Source organism: Balaenoptera acutorostrata, chromosome 8, assembly GCF_949987535.1.
Source record: "Balaenoptera acutorostrata chromosome 8, mBalAcu1.1, whole genome shotgun sequence".
Taxonomy (NCBI): Eukaryota; Metazoa; Chordata; class Mammalia; order Artiodactyla; family Balaenopteridae; genus Balaenoptera; species Balaenoptera acutorostrata.
The window spans coordinates 35746852-35760314 of NC_080071.1; the positions used below are offsets into that span (position 1 = coordinate 35746852).

Genomic DNA, 13463 nt, shown 5'->3' on the forward strand with positions numbered 1-13463 from the left:
GCTCTGAATGCAATGAGGAGCCACTCTAGAATTCGGAGCAGAGGAGTGCCATAACCTGATACGTGTTTGTTTGAAAAGCTTCACTCTAGCTGCTGTGTTGAGGATGGGCTGTAGTAGGCAGGGTGGAAGAAAGGAGACGGATCTGGGTGAGGAACGATGAGGGCACAGATCAGGGTGACAGCACTGGAAATGGTGAGGAGTGGCTGAATTCTGTATTACTCTGAAGGTAAAGCAAACAGTATTTCCCAATGTGTTGGATGCGGGTCGTGAGAAAAGAGAGGAATCAAGGTTGTTGATTTAAGCAACTGGAAGGATAGAGTTTTAATCAACTGATTGATTTATGAAACATTATGGGAGCAATGTGTTTGAAGGTAGGGTGAGGGAAGATTAGAGTTCAGTATTGAAGATACTGTTTATGTTTTGTCAGGCAGTCACTAAGATAAACCCAAGGCGGGTGCATCCGTATGTGGCTCTGTGTGTGGCTCAGGCAATCTTCTGGGCTGGAGACATAAATTAAAGGTTCATTTTGTATGAACGAGGCTTAAAGTGAATTCAGAGAAGAGGAAAGAGGCCCGAACACCCTTGCAGCTGAAAGGTCTTTCTTCTTTGAGAAGGAATGAATTTTATCACAGAAATAGAAAGAATATCAGGTTCTTCTCAGGTAATAAACACCCTGAAGGAGAAAAACATCATTATCAGGTGATGTTACCTTATGAAGGATAGGTAAGAACAAGCAAATTATGAACATAATTTAAAGATAGAATTTATTCTCTGATGGTTTACTCATGCAAACTGCACATAAAAGAAAATAGTACAGTTTGTGTAACATTGCAAATATAAGGACTCAAAATGCTAGGTACAGAAGTAGTGTGACATCCTGAAAGTCAAAATGGAATTTGTGTTTATACAACTAATAATGATTTTTATTTGCTGAGTACAGACTGATTGATTGATTTACAATGAAAGTTTTGCTAACCTTGGTAATAAGCTCATTAACTGTTTACATGACTTCTTACATCTATGTAGTTTTATTTTACAGTTGCAAGAATTCCTGTTACCAAAGAACTTTTAACTTGCATAAATAATAAAATTTAAGAAAAATGCACTGAATGACCCAGGAGAGTGAAAAATGGAGGCTTTTCCTAACCCATTCAAACTACAATAAAAAACAGCCTTCTTGCAGAATTCATATTTTGTGCCTTTGAGATCAACTCCTTAGCATAACTATGGCAAAATCATGATTAGAAATTGATTACTGGAAAATTATAAAATCAGTTAAAAATAAAAAAAATTTTAGAAGTAGAATTATCAACCAAAAATGGTATCATTTTTAATAAGCCAAACAATAAAATTCCTATTATCTTCATACTTAAAAGTCCTGAAATGTCATTTGTATAATCTGAATGTTTCCCAGTTTGGAACTTAGGCAGCTGGAGTATTTCCTTGAATTACCAAGGATATTCCATACCGGTTTTTAAATGTCAGTCTCATTAGGAGATGGCACTGAGACTTTAGCAAACAGTGTAGTATGGATGCAGAACGAACTACACAACTTATTATAAATGCATTACAGATATTTACATAATGGAATCCTGCTCGAATGCCAGAAGTTGCTACTGGGGAGGACTCATAACTATTTTACAAAGTTTTCTTACACACGTCTACTACATTTTTATTTTTTAACAATTTTGTCTATTTTAAAATATTGTACTGTATTTTGAACATAACTGTAGAATAAAAATAGATAATGGCACATTAGAAAACTCAGTATCCCACAGATGACTGGATAATGAGAAAAGTGTACCTACAATCATCTCATCAGAAACAAACTACATCATGGAATGTTAGTTATCCAAGCCTGCACAGTAACGACATCTTAAATTGCAATCAATCACCTATTGGCCAGCATCACACTGAAGGCATCGTTAAACATTCAAGCAAAGATTGCTGGCATAAACTATTGAAAGACACACACACACACACATACACACACAACACACACACACACACTCTCTCTCTCACTCTCACTCACTCTTGTTTCCCATATTATAATTACATTGTTCTAAAGATAGATACTGATTTTTTTTCCCACGAGAAACGTTATCAAAATTCGCTACTAAAAGATGACAGTGCTTTCACAAGAATAAGTACAAGTTAGCTTGCAAGTACAAGACAATGGGGGTAAACAGTCTTAAATTTTCTAAGTAGTAATTTTTAGGCTTTTCTGGCAACCATACCTTACTTGATTATGCATAAACTTCTCAGTTTGAAACCTGAAATCTGCAAAACAAAACAAAATAAAACAAAACCAAAAACTAATTTCAAAAAATTATTAGATACCTGATAACCCTGTATTGTACATTATATAATTTCATATTTTGTTAGTCTCAAAACATAGGGTTTAAAATACTGAATTTAAGCCTTAAAAAATAGTCATTTTTGAAATGATAAAGGATTCCAAAATTCATGCCTACTTAAAATCTTAAAAAAAAAAAAGAAAACGCACTGTTACTGATCTTCATTTAGTTTAAGTGTGCATAAAAGCACTGTATGTCTTTTTTCCCATGTTTCACTCACTTAAAAAGTGTTCGAAAATGTTCTTCCTTTTGCATAATGTGCAAAATAAAAGGCAAAAAGATTAAAAGCAAATTTCTATATTTCTCTTGCTAGTGCTTTATGACCTTGTTAACACTACAAAGTCAATAGGGACTATGCAGAACTTTGGTATAAATGATATAACAATACTACCATCACAGTTGAGGGTTAAGAGGTGGTCAAAAGAAATGGAAGTGGGAAGAGAGATTCAGTAACACCCCCATTTATTAAAACACCACAAAATTAAAAGTGAAATAAACCACAATGAATTATAATACAATTTACACATTGAGCACAGAAAAATTAATAAATCTAACAATATTTATAAAAAAAGCAAAATCAGTCTTTTTCCAGAGACTAAAAACTGTTGTTGTTCAGTCTGATCATCAACTGCTGCTACACCAACTTTAGAGCCAAATTTAATTTCAAGTAAAAAAAAAAATTTACAACCACAGACTTCGCATAAATGGAAACTGGTCTTTCCTTGATTTCCCTTTGAAGTCACTAATGAGTATCTAAAACTGCTGCACTGAGGTTTTTAATCAACTTCCTGAGGGCTGTGACTGGGAGGAAGGAGCCATGACAATCTGTGAGAGCGCAGGCTCTGTACTCTGGTCCGCCATCTGCGTGAGGACTGAAGTGGCTACAGCTTCTGCCTTGGAAGTTGAACTGACTCCATTGGATGTGCTGACAGAACTATGCTGTATAGCTTCAGTATGTGGGCTACTCGGCACTGACAGGTCTTCTGAACTATCATCTTTATCAGCAGCTGAGTGGAAAAAAGGAAACTACTCAGTTTCTTAAAATAGTTGTAAGAATTTATCAGGTTGAGTCAATGCACAGAATAAAAAGTTAGATGGCATTTTACGGAATCAGTTTAGAGAAGTTGGTATGACTGAAATTGAGTAATTGAAAGGTGGCTATAAGTCATGAGGTAGGCAATTTTGCCTGTAACAGGCTTAACAAGGCACAAGCATGCACATGGAAACACCTCAATGCCCAGTGCCACATAAAAGAGAGCTGAAGAATTATTTGCTAAATAGTGTTAAGGAAGAAAATTGGGTAGGAATTTGGGAGATAGGTCTCTTATAGATATAGTCAAATACTTACCCCAGCAACACATTTAACAAAACCAGTCTGTCTGCCTACATGCCATTCTTATTAAAAGATTAAAAAATTTATAACCATATGCATAAACAAAATGAATTCTAACATACAAATTATATCTTCAAATAATTCCCTCTGCAGAACTATTTTTATTCTGGCTGACTTTCCATCTAAGGCAGCAATGGATGATTATAACACCTGATTCTAATGATGCATACACATGAGAATAAGCAATATTTAGAATCTAAATGCCACCAGCTGTTATAGTTGCATGAATTAATTGAGATTCAAATAAAAATCCATATAAAACTCAAGACACTGTAATTGAAAAGATATTCAGGAAAGGGCATTCTAAATATTTATGAAAATATATCTACCATTTTTTAGGCTTTAACAACAAATCTTCTACAACTTTCTTATTTTAATGGAAGAGAATCCAATAATTTCATTTAGTGAAAAATCTGATAAGTACAACACACACAAATAATTATGGAGTATGCAAGTTATGAGACACAATGATAGCATGAACACCTGTGAACCCAGCCCCCAACTTAAAGAGAAAATTGCTAGTAACACTCGTGCTTCTTGGAGGCTCCTCTCTTCACCAAAGGCAGTCACCATTCTGATATGTATTTCTTTTACCATTCCCTTGTTTTTTCTTTGAAGCTTTACCAAATAGGTATATATCCCTAAACAGTACTGTTTAGCTTTGTTTCTTTCTGAACACTCTAAAATAATTTTTATTTAGTGTTTAGAAGTGATAATAAGCTGGCTTTCTATCAAATCTGACAATACATACTGGCCTGCTTACTGATGGCCAGGTGCTCATTCTGAAAGTCAATTATTAAAAGTCTGTGGACCCCATGAAGTAGGACTTACCCCATGATTTGTAATGTAGAAGATAGAGGGGGAGGAATCTGGCAAGTACAACTTTAGTTCAAATAAAATTCTTCATTTTGAGGGTTTTCTGAAATATAGTAGCTCTTACAGAATTTTAATGTGATAGAATCTCACCCTCTCTATAAATCTGCTTTAAATGCAAAACTACACCACTGGATAAAAATCTGACCTCAAGATACAGTAAAAAAAAAAAAAAGAAAAAAAAAAGCACAATCAGTAATCCTTTTTAAAATTATATAAAGCAGAAAGGATACTGTTCTGATCAAGCAATAATGAATGTTATAAACTATTTACAATTCAGTTATATAGCCAATACAATTGTTATGCATTCACAGAAAACACTGGCAAATGACAGTTTAACTAGAGAGAACAGTAAAAAGCCCTCTATTTCACCACTATTGAACATGACAACAAAATGTTCTTTCTCTCAATGTTACGTTCTAGGGATATAACAGCTTTCAGAAATAAAGAGGCTGATCTGTGATGAGTGGTATAAGGGAATGTAAATATATTGTGGAGGCGATGACTCAAAATGAAACAGTAAGTTGTAAGGGACAAGTGCTTATCTACCTCCAGGCTTTCAGAATTCGGTAAAAGAAATCTTTAGGCTGTACAAAGAAGCAGGTACTCACTTATAAATTATGTAACTATAAATTTTATGTATAAAATACCTTTATAATGTGATACAGCTGCACCTATGTCGAGTTCTAGATGGTAAGGGGAGAAAAATTACTAATATAATCACAAGCTCTAGAAAGATACAAGAGATCTTACTGCACTCACAGAGTCATTTTCGGCCCTACTTAAAAGAAACCAGCTGTTTGACAATTCACTCTCTCTGAAGTTCCACCAATGTTTATACATGTTTTCATTAATGAAAATATAAGCTCACAATTTAGGGCCCAATAAGCTTTTCTTCCCACTTATGATTACAGAAACAACTATAATACAATGTTAATTATGCCCAGAGATCTACAGAATATGAATTAATGGCAATAAGATTACTCTTATGTTTTATTCTTCAAGGAACCCAAACATTAAAAATGTTTTCATATTTTCATTCTCATTTTATATACTATTTGACCCTTAAGGTCAACAACTGTCACGGTTTTCCCATGACTGAGGGGTTTCCTAGGATGTGGGACTTCCCAGTGTTAAAAAAGAGACCCTATGACTGTGTGACTTTATACTGTCACCTTTACCTGCAAGATTTTGTAATATTCCTTAATTTCTACTAAACCTTAGTTTTCTATATACAGTGTTTTGAGTTAACTAGTATTATAGCTCACCACTATTAGCAACTGCTATGTGCTACAATGTGATGAATAGTGTTAGGTATTTGTGCATTTCTCCACATTTTCTCCAAGATTTAAACATTTACTTAAACAATCTTTGTATTTACCTTGACTATTAAAACAACAGAGAAGTCAGATTTTTTCCCAAAGACTTCAAATTTGAAAATAGAAATTTTGAAATTTCTACAAAATCCAATTATCTCCCAAGAGCTAAAGAGAACTAATTTTATGCAAGAACTATACTTACCTCAGTCAATTTGATTATCTAGATAACTGGACAGGATAAAAGATAGGAACTGTTCCCAAACCCAAAAATGTCTTATTCATTTCTTACATTTTCACAACCTCATATACCTTCACTAAAAACTTATTAATCTAGGTTTTCAGTCAATTTGAGGATATAGCATATAAAACCATACATATATACACTTAAAAATATCTTTATTGCTTAAAATAAAAAATTGGCTTATATTTGCTGAGCATATACTGCCTGGATAACGGGGGTAAAACTGTTGGGGTTATCCAATAAATTAACTAAGATTAAAAAATTGAAGATAATTTTGAACCGAATGCAATTTAAGAGTTAATTTTCCTTCTAATTTTATAGACTCACTTGTATATTTCTTTCTGAACTATCAAAATTCAAGAGAGCTCTCTTGTTAAGAAAATCATGTATGCATAATGCTGAACTCAGTAACTTCTAAAGGAAATTATGTTGTTAAGTCAGATGGGAGCCATAATGGCCTCATCCCTGCAGCAATCATTGTTAATACAAACCCCAAACATATTTCTATATGGTTCCAATTTACTCCACAATGTGTTTCACAATCCTGTCAAAATGACTAGATACCAAAGGACTGAGATTTATTTGCGCAAAACTGACAAAAATCAATGTTCTAAATATATATGGCAACAGAGAGTTGCTAAATCTACTGAATCTTTTAAATTAAAAAATATTGCCCATTCTGATGAAACTGCTTACAATGACTACAAGTAAAGATGGTGGCCATTAAGTTTTATCCTGAGCACCTGAGGAACTGTTTGCATCCAATACAAAATGTTTCTTTTGAATTACTGACACTGGCAAATTAAAACGAAGTGGATACATATGGTTGAAACAATTTTCACATTTACAAATATCCTGAAATATCACTAAATCATAAAAATGAAAGCTGTGGGTTATATATTATGAATGTTGCCTAATGCATTCCCAGCTCTGTTATTTGTTACAAATTTGTGTACGATGGACAAAATTGGCCATTTATTCAAGAGTAACAGCTGGTTCCAACATTGTGCACCTTATCAAAAAAGGACATTACAAGAAGGAAAAGCACAATTAACTTCTAAAATGCTGAAAACAGAAGAATCTCATTTTGAAGGTAAATATTTAAAAGGAAACTTACAAGCAGATAATTTAAATACTGTTCTATTTTAGCATTTTTATGACTAACTAGAAGACTCAATCTAAAGATTCAGAACAATAAAACTGCACAATGCTGATATCTAAGAAAGAACAATAGGATCTCATACGTAACAATAGGATCTGTTACAGATTAAGTGAAGACAAAAAAAATTACTAAACGGAGGCTAGAAAAGAAGTAGTGTTTCACTATGTCAGTACAAGAAAAGTATTACTCTGAGAATATAAACAAAATATCATCAGTACTTACACTATAAATTATTAACCAACCCATTTTATTTATAGTAATCTCTAGAAAAAAGCTAGAAGTAGGAAAATTAAAAAACTCTATATTCTAAGAAGTATATCCCCCATTCCATAATAAACTTGCAGAACTTCTGATATTTAACATTAAATATCAGAACTGCAGTCTCCACTTTTTTAATGGTAGCTTGGTTCACTCTGGCAGTATTTCACTGATGTAGCCTAAGGCTATAGGTAATGGAACATTACTCACTATGATAGCCAGATTTCTTCTGCATGGCGGTTACAGGGCAATCTTTATGAGCCAGAAGAAGCTGTTTCAGCTGTGCCACTTCATTTCTCAGCAGGGTGACTTCACTCTGGGGAAGAAACAACTTATGTACCTTACCAGCATCAGACTAAACATTTTTTACTGTTTAAAACAAGTGAAGATTAAGATATGAAAATCGGACATCTTTAAAAGAACACCAAGGAATAAACAAAATATGCTGCTTAAATATGTTTAATCATTACACATTAGCTTTTATATTTTAGTATTTATATAGAACCTGCAACTTACATAAATATTTAAATAACACCACAACTGGATAGCATATTTCAAAGTTATTTTTTACATTATCATTTGCCTTGTGACTGCTTATATACTACAGGTTACCTATCAAAGGTATTTTTTACATGTTACATGCTCTTTTTGATTATTTGAACAATTAGAAGTATCAGGGGAGTCAGGATAAAATTTCACTGAGTCTATATTCACTTGGAAGTAAAAAAATTTGTCCTGGAAACTAAATTAAGCAGTTTTCTAGAAACTAGGAAAAGCTCCACAGGGGAAAACAAAAATAACCAAAGAATCATGGATACCTAAAATGCATCGCAAGGCATTGTGTTGGACACGGAACCAGTGAAAGCAGATGTAATGTAGAAATGGCTTAATTGCCTTTGACCTAAGCCATTTGTACACATCTAAATTTAAATCTGATAAATCAATGGTGATCTGTCCCACTCCTTATTACAGAATGAGCAGTTCAGTCTTTGTTTTGGATGCATTAATCTGATAGATTCTATGTAAAAGTTCCAAATTGAGAGAGTCCAATTAATTCCTTTGGGTCACCCCCAAATATTAACACATAAATTAGTGATAATTACCAATACTCAAGAGTTAGAAATAATATGAATTTAATAAATTGGTAACATGAAAAAATCTTAACTTACAAACACCTCTACTTATTTGGACTTACATTAACCATTTACATTTTATCCATGAACCCAAAACTTAAATGAAGAAATACAGCAAAAAGGTGTACATAAAAACTCAAGCACTTCTTTTTCCATCCCTCAGTCTCTTAACCAGAAAGCTGAAGGTAAAATACTTTTGTAGATTAGACTCATTATGCCTCCTTAAGTGATCAATGACAGAAACATACAAGTCAAAAGAATAAAAGTTAAGCAATCCAAAGGCAAGTCTGTCCGGTCAAATAGTTCCTCACACGCCAATAACAATAAACTGTAACACTGTATTCAAGCACAGAACAAATGCTTGTTCTTGATGCTTACAAGAACTCTGAGCCATTCATAAAAAGGTTAAATTATGTTTAGAATATTGTATTTGAGACAAAAATGGGTGTATAGTGATTAAAGTACAAAAAGAAAAGGTTAAAAGTTTGCTTTAAAAAACAAGCTGTTATTTAGAAAACTAATTTCTATGGAATACTGAAGTCATTAGTGTCAATACCACTAATTATAGCTCTTTATTAATGACACTATTTATGGGAACCCATATTATGAATAATCCAACATATATTATCTAAAAAAAAGTTTCTTTCTCTCTCTGCTGTGTCAGCTTGATTTTGAGACTCACGTCTACAAGTTTCTCTCATTAATTTTTATAATATGAAATAGGGCTGGATATGTATTTTTAGTCAAGAATACACAATCTTTTATAATCTGGTACCTGTGACCACCCTTCTCATTAGTTTGAACCTATTAAATAATATTTAATCATTTTGACCTATAAAAATAGAAATTTCATATGGCTAACTAAATATATACTGTTGCTTCCATCTAGAAAACCTTTTCTTTTTGCCTTGCTAATTATTTCACTCATCTTTAAGCGTCAACTCAGTACAATATAAATATGCATAGGAAAAGTTAGGTGTCAATTTCTGTGCTCCCACAGCCATATATACATGTATGTATGTATGTGTGTTTGTATGTGTGTATTTACATAGTACTTATCACACTGGATTGTAATTTTTAGTTTACTTATTTGGCACCTCTGCCAGATTGAGGTTTCTCAAGGGCAGGGATTATCTTGCCTTTTGTATCCCCAGAGCACAGCCCACAGCCTGGCATAGACTGAGTACACAGAATTACCATGGTCTTCTCTAAAATCTATTTCCAGGGGGTAAAAAACACCAAAGAAGGTGAACTGAAATAGCTTAAATAATATAAGACTGGTCAGGGGTCCTAATTTCATTATTTATTCCCAACAACCTCACCAACATAGTCACACTGTTAGTTTTCTCAGTCAGAAAATGAAAACTGGCATGTTTAATAGCATCACCTCAATTACAGAATTTTAAAAATCACAAATGCCTTCTCAACTAAATACTCTATATGGACATTCATCATAAACCATATTATGAAACAAAATGCTGCATTAGATAAAATTCCTGAGCAGTTACAAGTTGATAATCTGATACAAAATAGTTGATTTAAATAATTCTGGGGATTATCCAATAAAACAATATTCCTATGCACTCAAAATTAAATATATACATTCAAAATCTCTCTTTAAATGACAGGTTTGAAACTGATGGATGGAATATCAGTTTCTATATTCAAACTTAACAGTTGGTGGTATTTTGGTTGTTCATCTAATTAGACGACCTGGTCCATTGACAAGTGAAGAAACTAAAGATGCCCCTAGCTAACAATGGGTAATGAACATTAAGGACTTCAGAGGTAAGGTATTTGATTCCTGTTACAACAACTTACTAATATTTGTGTTAACTGAATTTAATTGGAGTCACACTTAACAGAGCAAACAACTTGGGGAAAGAAAAAAACTGGAAGAGAGGAGGAAATTAAAAATAAAACCGTTTGAACATTGTAATTTATATATACCTAAGTGATAACAGTACACAAGTATGCTATTCTTCATCCAAAATTCAAATAACCCAATTTTCCCCCTACACCTTTTAAATGACAGAAATTGTAAGAAAAAAACCCTCAACAAACTCAAGCTATGCTCAATACAGATTTAGTCTAATTTTTTACATCATCCTGATCTAAAATGTTTTACAATGGTAAGAGATTTTCCTAATGGTAATCCTGAAGCTCAAGTGATTTTTGATTGAAAGGTTAAATTAAATCAATAGTTTGTATTATTATTGTATCCTAATATTCAATTTCTTTAAAAACTGGTATCAAGCACTAGACTGAAAGCAGCAAATGGGACATGGTTGCTAGCAAAGAACTGGGACTGTGAGAAATACTGCAAAGCACACAGGTGGAGTGCTGATTAGGAATAAGAGAAGGCCAAACCTTGAAGGAAGTGGATTTAGTTGAGCTGTAGAGCCCTAAGTGTGAGCATAAGCTTGTGGTCAAGATCAGGTCAAGCAGAGGCTGAAAATAGGAGGCTCATTATGGTATATAACCTTTACATTAGGCAGAATTATAAGAGTTTGCCAAAGCCCGGTCAGCATTTTTAAAATCATTTGATAAATGTAGCAAAATTCAACAAATTAATCCAAACATTCAAGAATTATAGTCTCATACCCATATGTATAAAGGAAAGGACTTAAACATAAAGATAGACAATATTTAGATAAGGTAGTTGCATAAATCATGACTTTAATTCTGAAATGTTTTGACAAAGAAAGATCAGAAGGCAGGTAGAATCAGAGACAAGAGCCTACATACATATAATGAGAAGAGTCCTGAAGATCCTATGGAGAGACCTCAGAATGAAAAAAAAAAAAGAAAGCCGTAACAGACCACATCTATCTATCTATCTATCTACCTATCTATATATTTGTATTTATATAAATATATAAAACCAGTTTGCTTAAGCCAAAGTGAATCTGGAGGGGATACATGTTAAGCCATAAACAGATTTAATATTAAATGAAAAAAGAAATATTTATACCTCTACTATCTGTGGATTATTTTAGATTGGATTATAATTGGATTTAGCCTCCAAAGCCTTTCTGGTTAGTTTGTTATTTAGTATATTTGCAGAATATGTTAACTGTCTTCCTGGATCATTCTGAAGATGAAGTGAAATAAGAGACATGGAAACATTTGGAAAACATTGAAGTCCCATTCAAATGTGAGCAATTACTGATATTTTTGTCAAAGTAAAGTGTATTTGGTAAGATAAAGTAGATGCTGAAGAAAATTATTATTATGGTCTAAAAGAAAATGTAATTATTTTGGCACTGTCTATACCATTGCTCTACTCTATTTGTATCTATTCAAAGGTTACTTACATACTGATGAACAAATAATAGATTTTTTTTAAGTCTGTCTGAAACAGATCAGCCTGATGAAATAATGACAGGATAGCCAATTGATTAATCAGTCAAAATTTTTCACTGATATCTGGCCATAGATTGATGACCAGGTACTCCATAAATTCATGATCTTTGACTTCCTAGTTCAGCTACTACCCCCCAAATTAAAGAAATAATATTGGATAGTTTCTTCTTTGGGGAATTTCTCATTGCTAAAGATAAGCCAGTCTTCACAAAAATCAATGATTAAGTATCTTAACTTCCCACCACAAGTTTTAAGGGTTGTCATGGATGCAAAACCTTATACCTGAAAACAAAATAGTTCTTTAATTTTTATCTTCAACAATAGAAAAAAAGGTGACAGAGTTCATAATATTTTGCAAATATTCTGCAAAATGAATGGGAATGACTCTTTTCCTATTCTCATAGTTTAATTACTTGTTTCACATCTGTCTTCTCTGCCAGACCACAAATTCTGCAAGTGTTAAGGACAATGTCTTTTTTCACTGTTCTACCCTGTGTCTAATAACATGCCCTGCACACAATAGATGCTTAACAACAGAATGAATAATAAGTAGCATTTGCACAGTGTAGTTACAACATACTTTTCTATTACCTCTCTCATTTGATCTTCAAAATAGTACTTATTCTATGAGTTTGACAGATGGGGAAGTAAAGGCTTGGGAAGATTTTAGTAAAGGCTAGTAAAAAGAAGTACTCAGAATAAAATGCATGAGGTAGAGGTGGCATCACTATTACCCTTTCCCCCTCTAGAATATAGTGAAAAACTCAGGGGGGAAAAGGAAAACAGTTCTATTTTTTTTCAGGAATTAAACAGATGTTGTATACCATCTCCCAACTGCTGCCATTCCTTTCTATTTCGGGTGATAAATACTAAAGTAAAATATCGTTTAGGTACCAGGAATAAAAGATTTGATCCCATTCCCCTTAAGTCAATGGACCAATAAGCAAAACCTTTTCCATATTATTAACTTATGAGTGAAAACTCCTCACATATCCTGCTATCAAAGAATGCTTCCATTAATTTACTGAGCTTCCACTCCACACACATTTTGCAATACCTAAGTTTTAAAAGCAAAATCCACAACAAACTCTCCAAGTTTTGTCCACAGATAGTTAAGGAGCTCCTATTAGTAAAGAGAAGAGTCAGCCTTTTGTTCATAAAGGAAACGCTGAAATTCTAAACTGAAAACTAACCCCCAAGATGAGTATAGCTGAAAGACAAAGACATAACGAGGTTAAAACCATTTCAAGTAAAAGACAAAATCATATATTACCTTTAAAAATATAATAGTTTATAACCAACAGTATCCAATTCTTGGTCTAGATGACCATAAATGTATCTAATACAATTTGATAAAATTG

The 13463-nt window shown here is 33.0% G+C and overlaps 1 protein-coding gene across 4 annotated transcripts in view; it reads right to left on the reverse strand.

Annotated features, from left to right (window-relative positions):
* Positions 1 to 248: 248 nt before the first annotated feature.
* The window catches only part of ATF2 (activating transcription factor 2), a 79432-nt gene continuing 66217 nt past the window's right edge, over positions 249 to 13463 (reverse strand). Inside the window, exons 13-15 of one of the 4 annotated variants that reach the window (XM_007190431.3) lie at positions 7814 to 7919; positions 2238 to 2280; positions 249 to 673 (exon numbers count right to left, since the gene is read on the reverse strand). In XM_007190431.3, coding sequence (XP_007190493.2) covers positions 658 to 673; positions 2238 to 2280; positions 7814 to 7919 — 165 coding nt within the window. In that variant the 3' untranslated portion in view covers positions 249 to 657. Of the gene's footprint in view, positions 674 to 747; positions 3365 to 7813; positions 7920 to 13463 lie in introns of those variants that run through there. The other 3 variants (XM_007190430.2, XM_007190428.2, XR_009009044.1) reach the window with 3 other exon arrangements.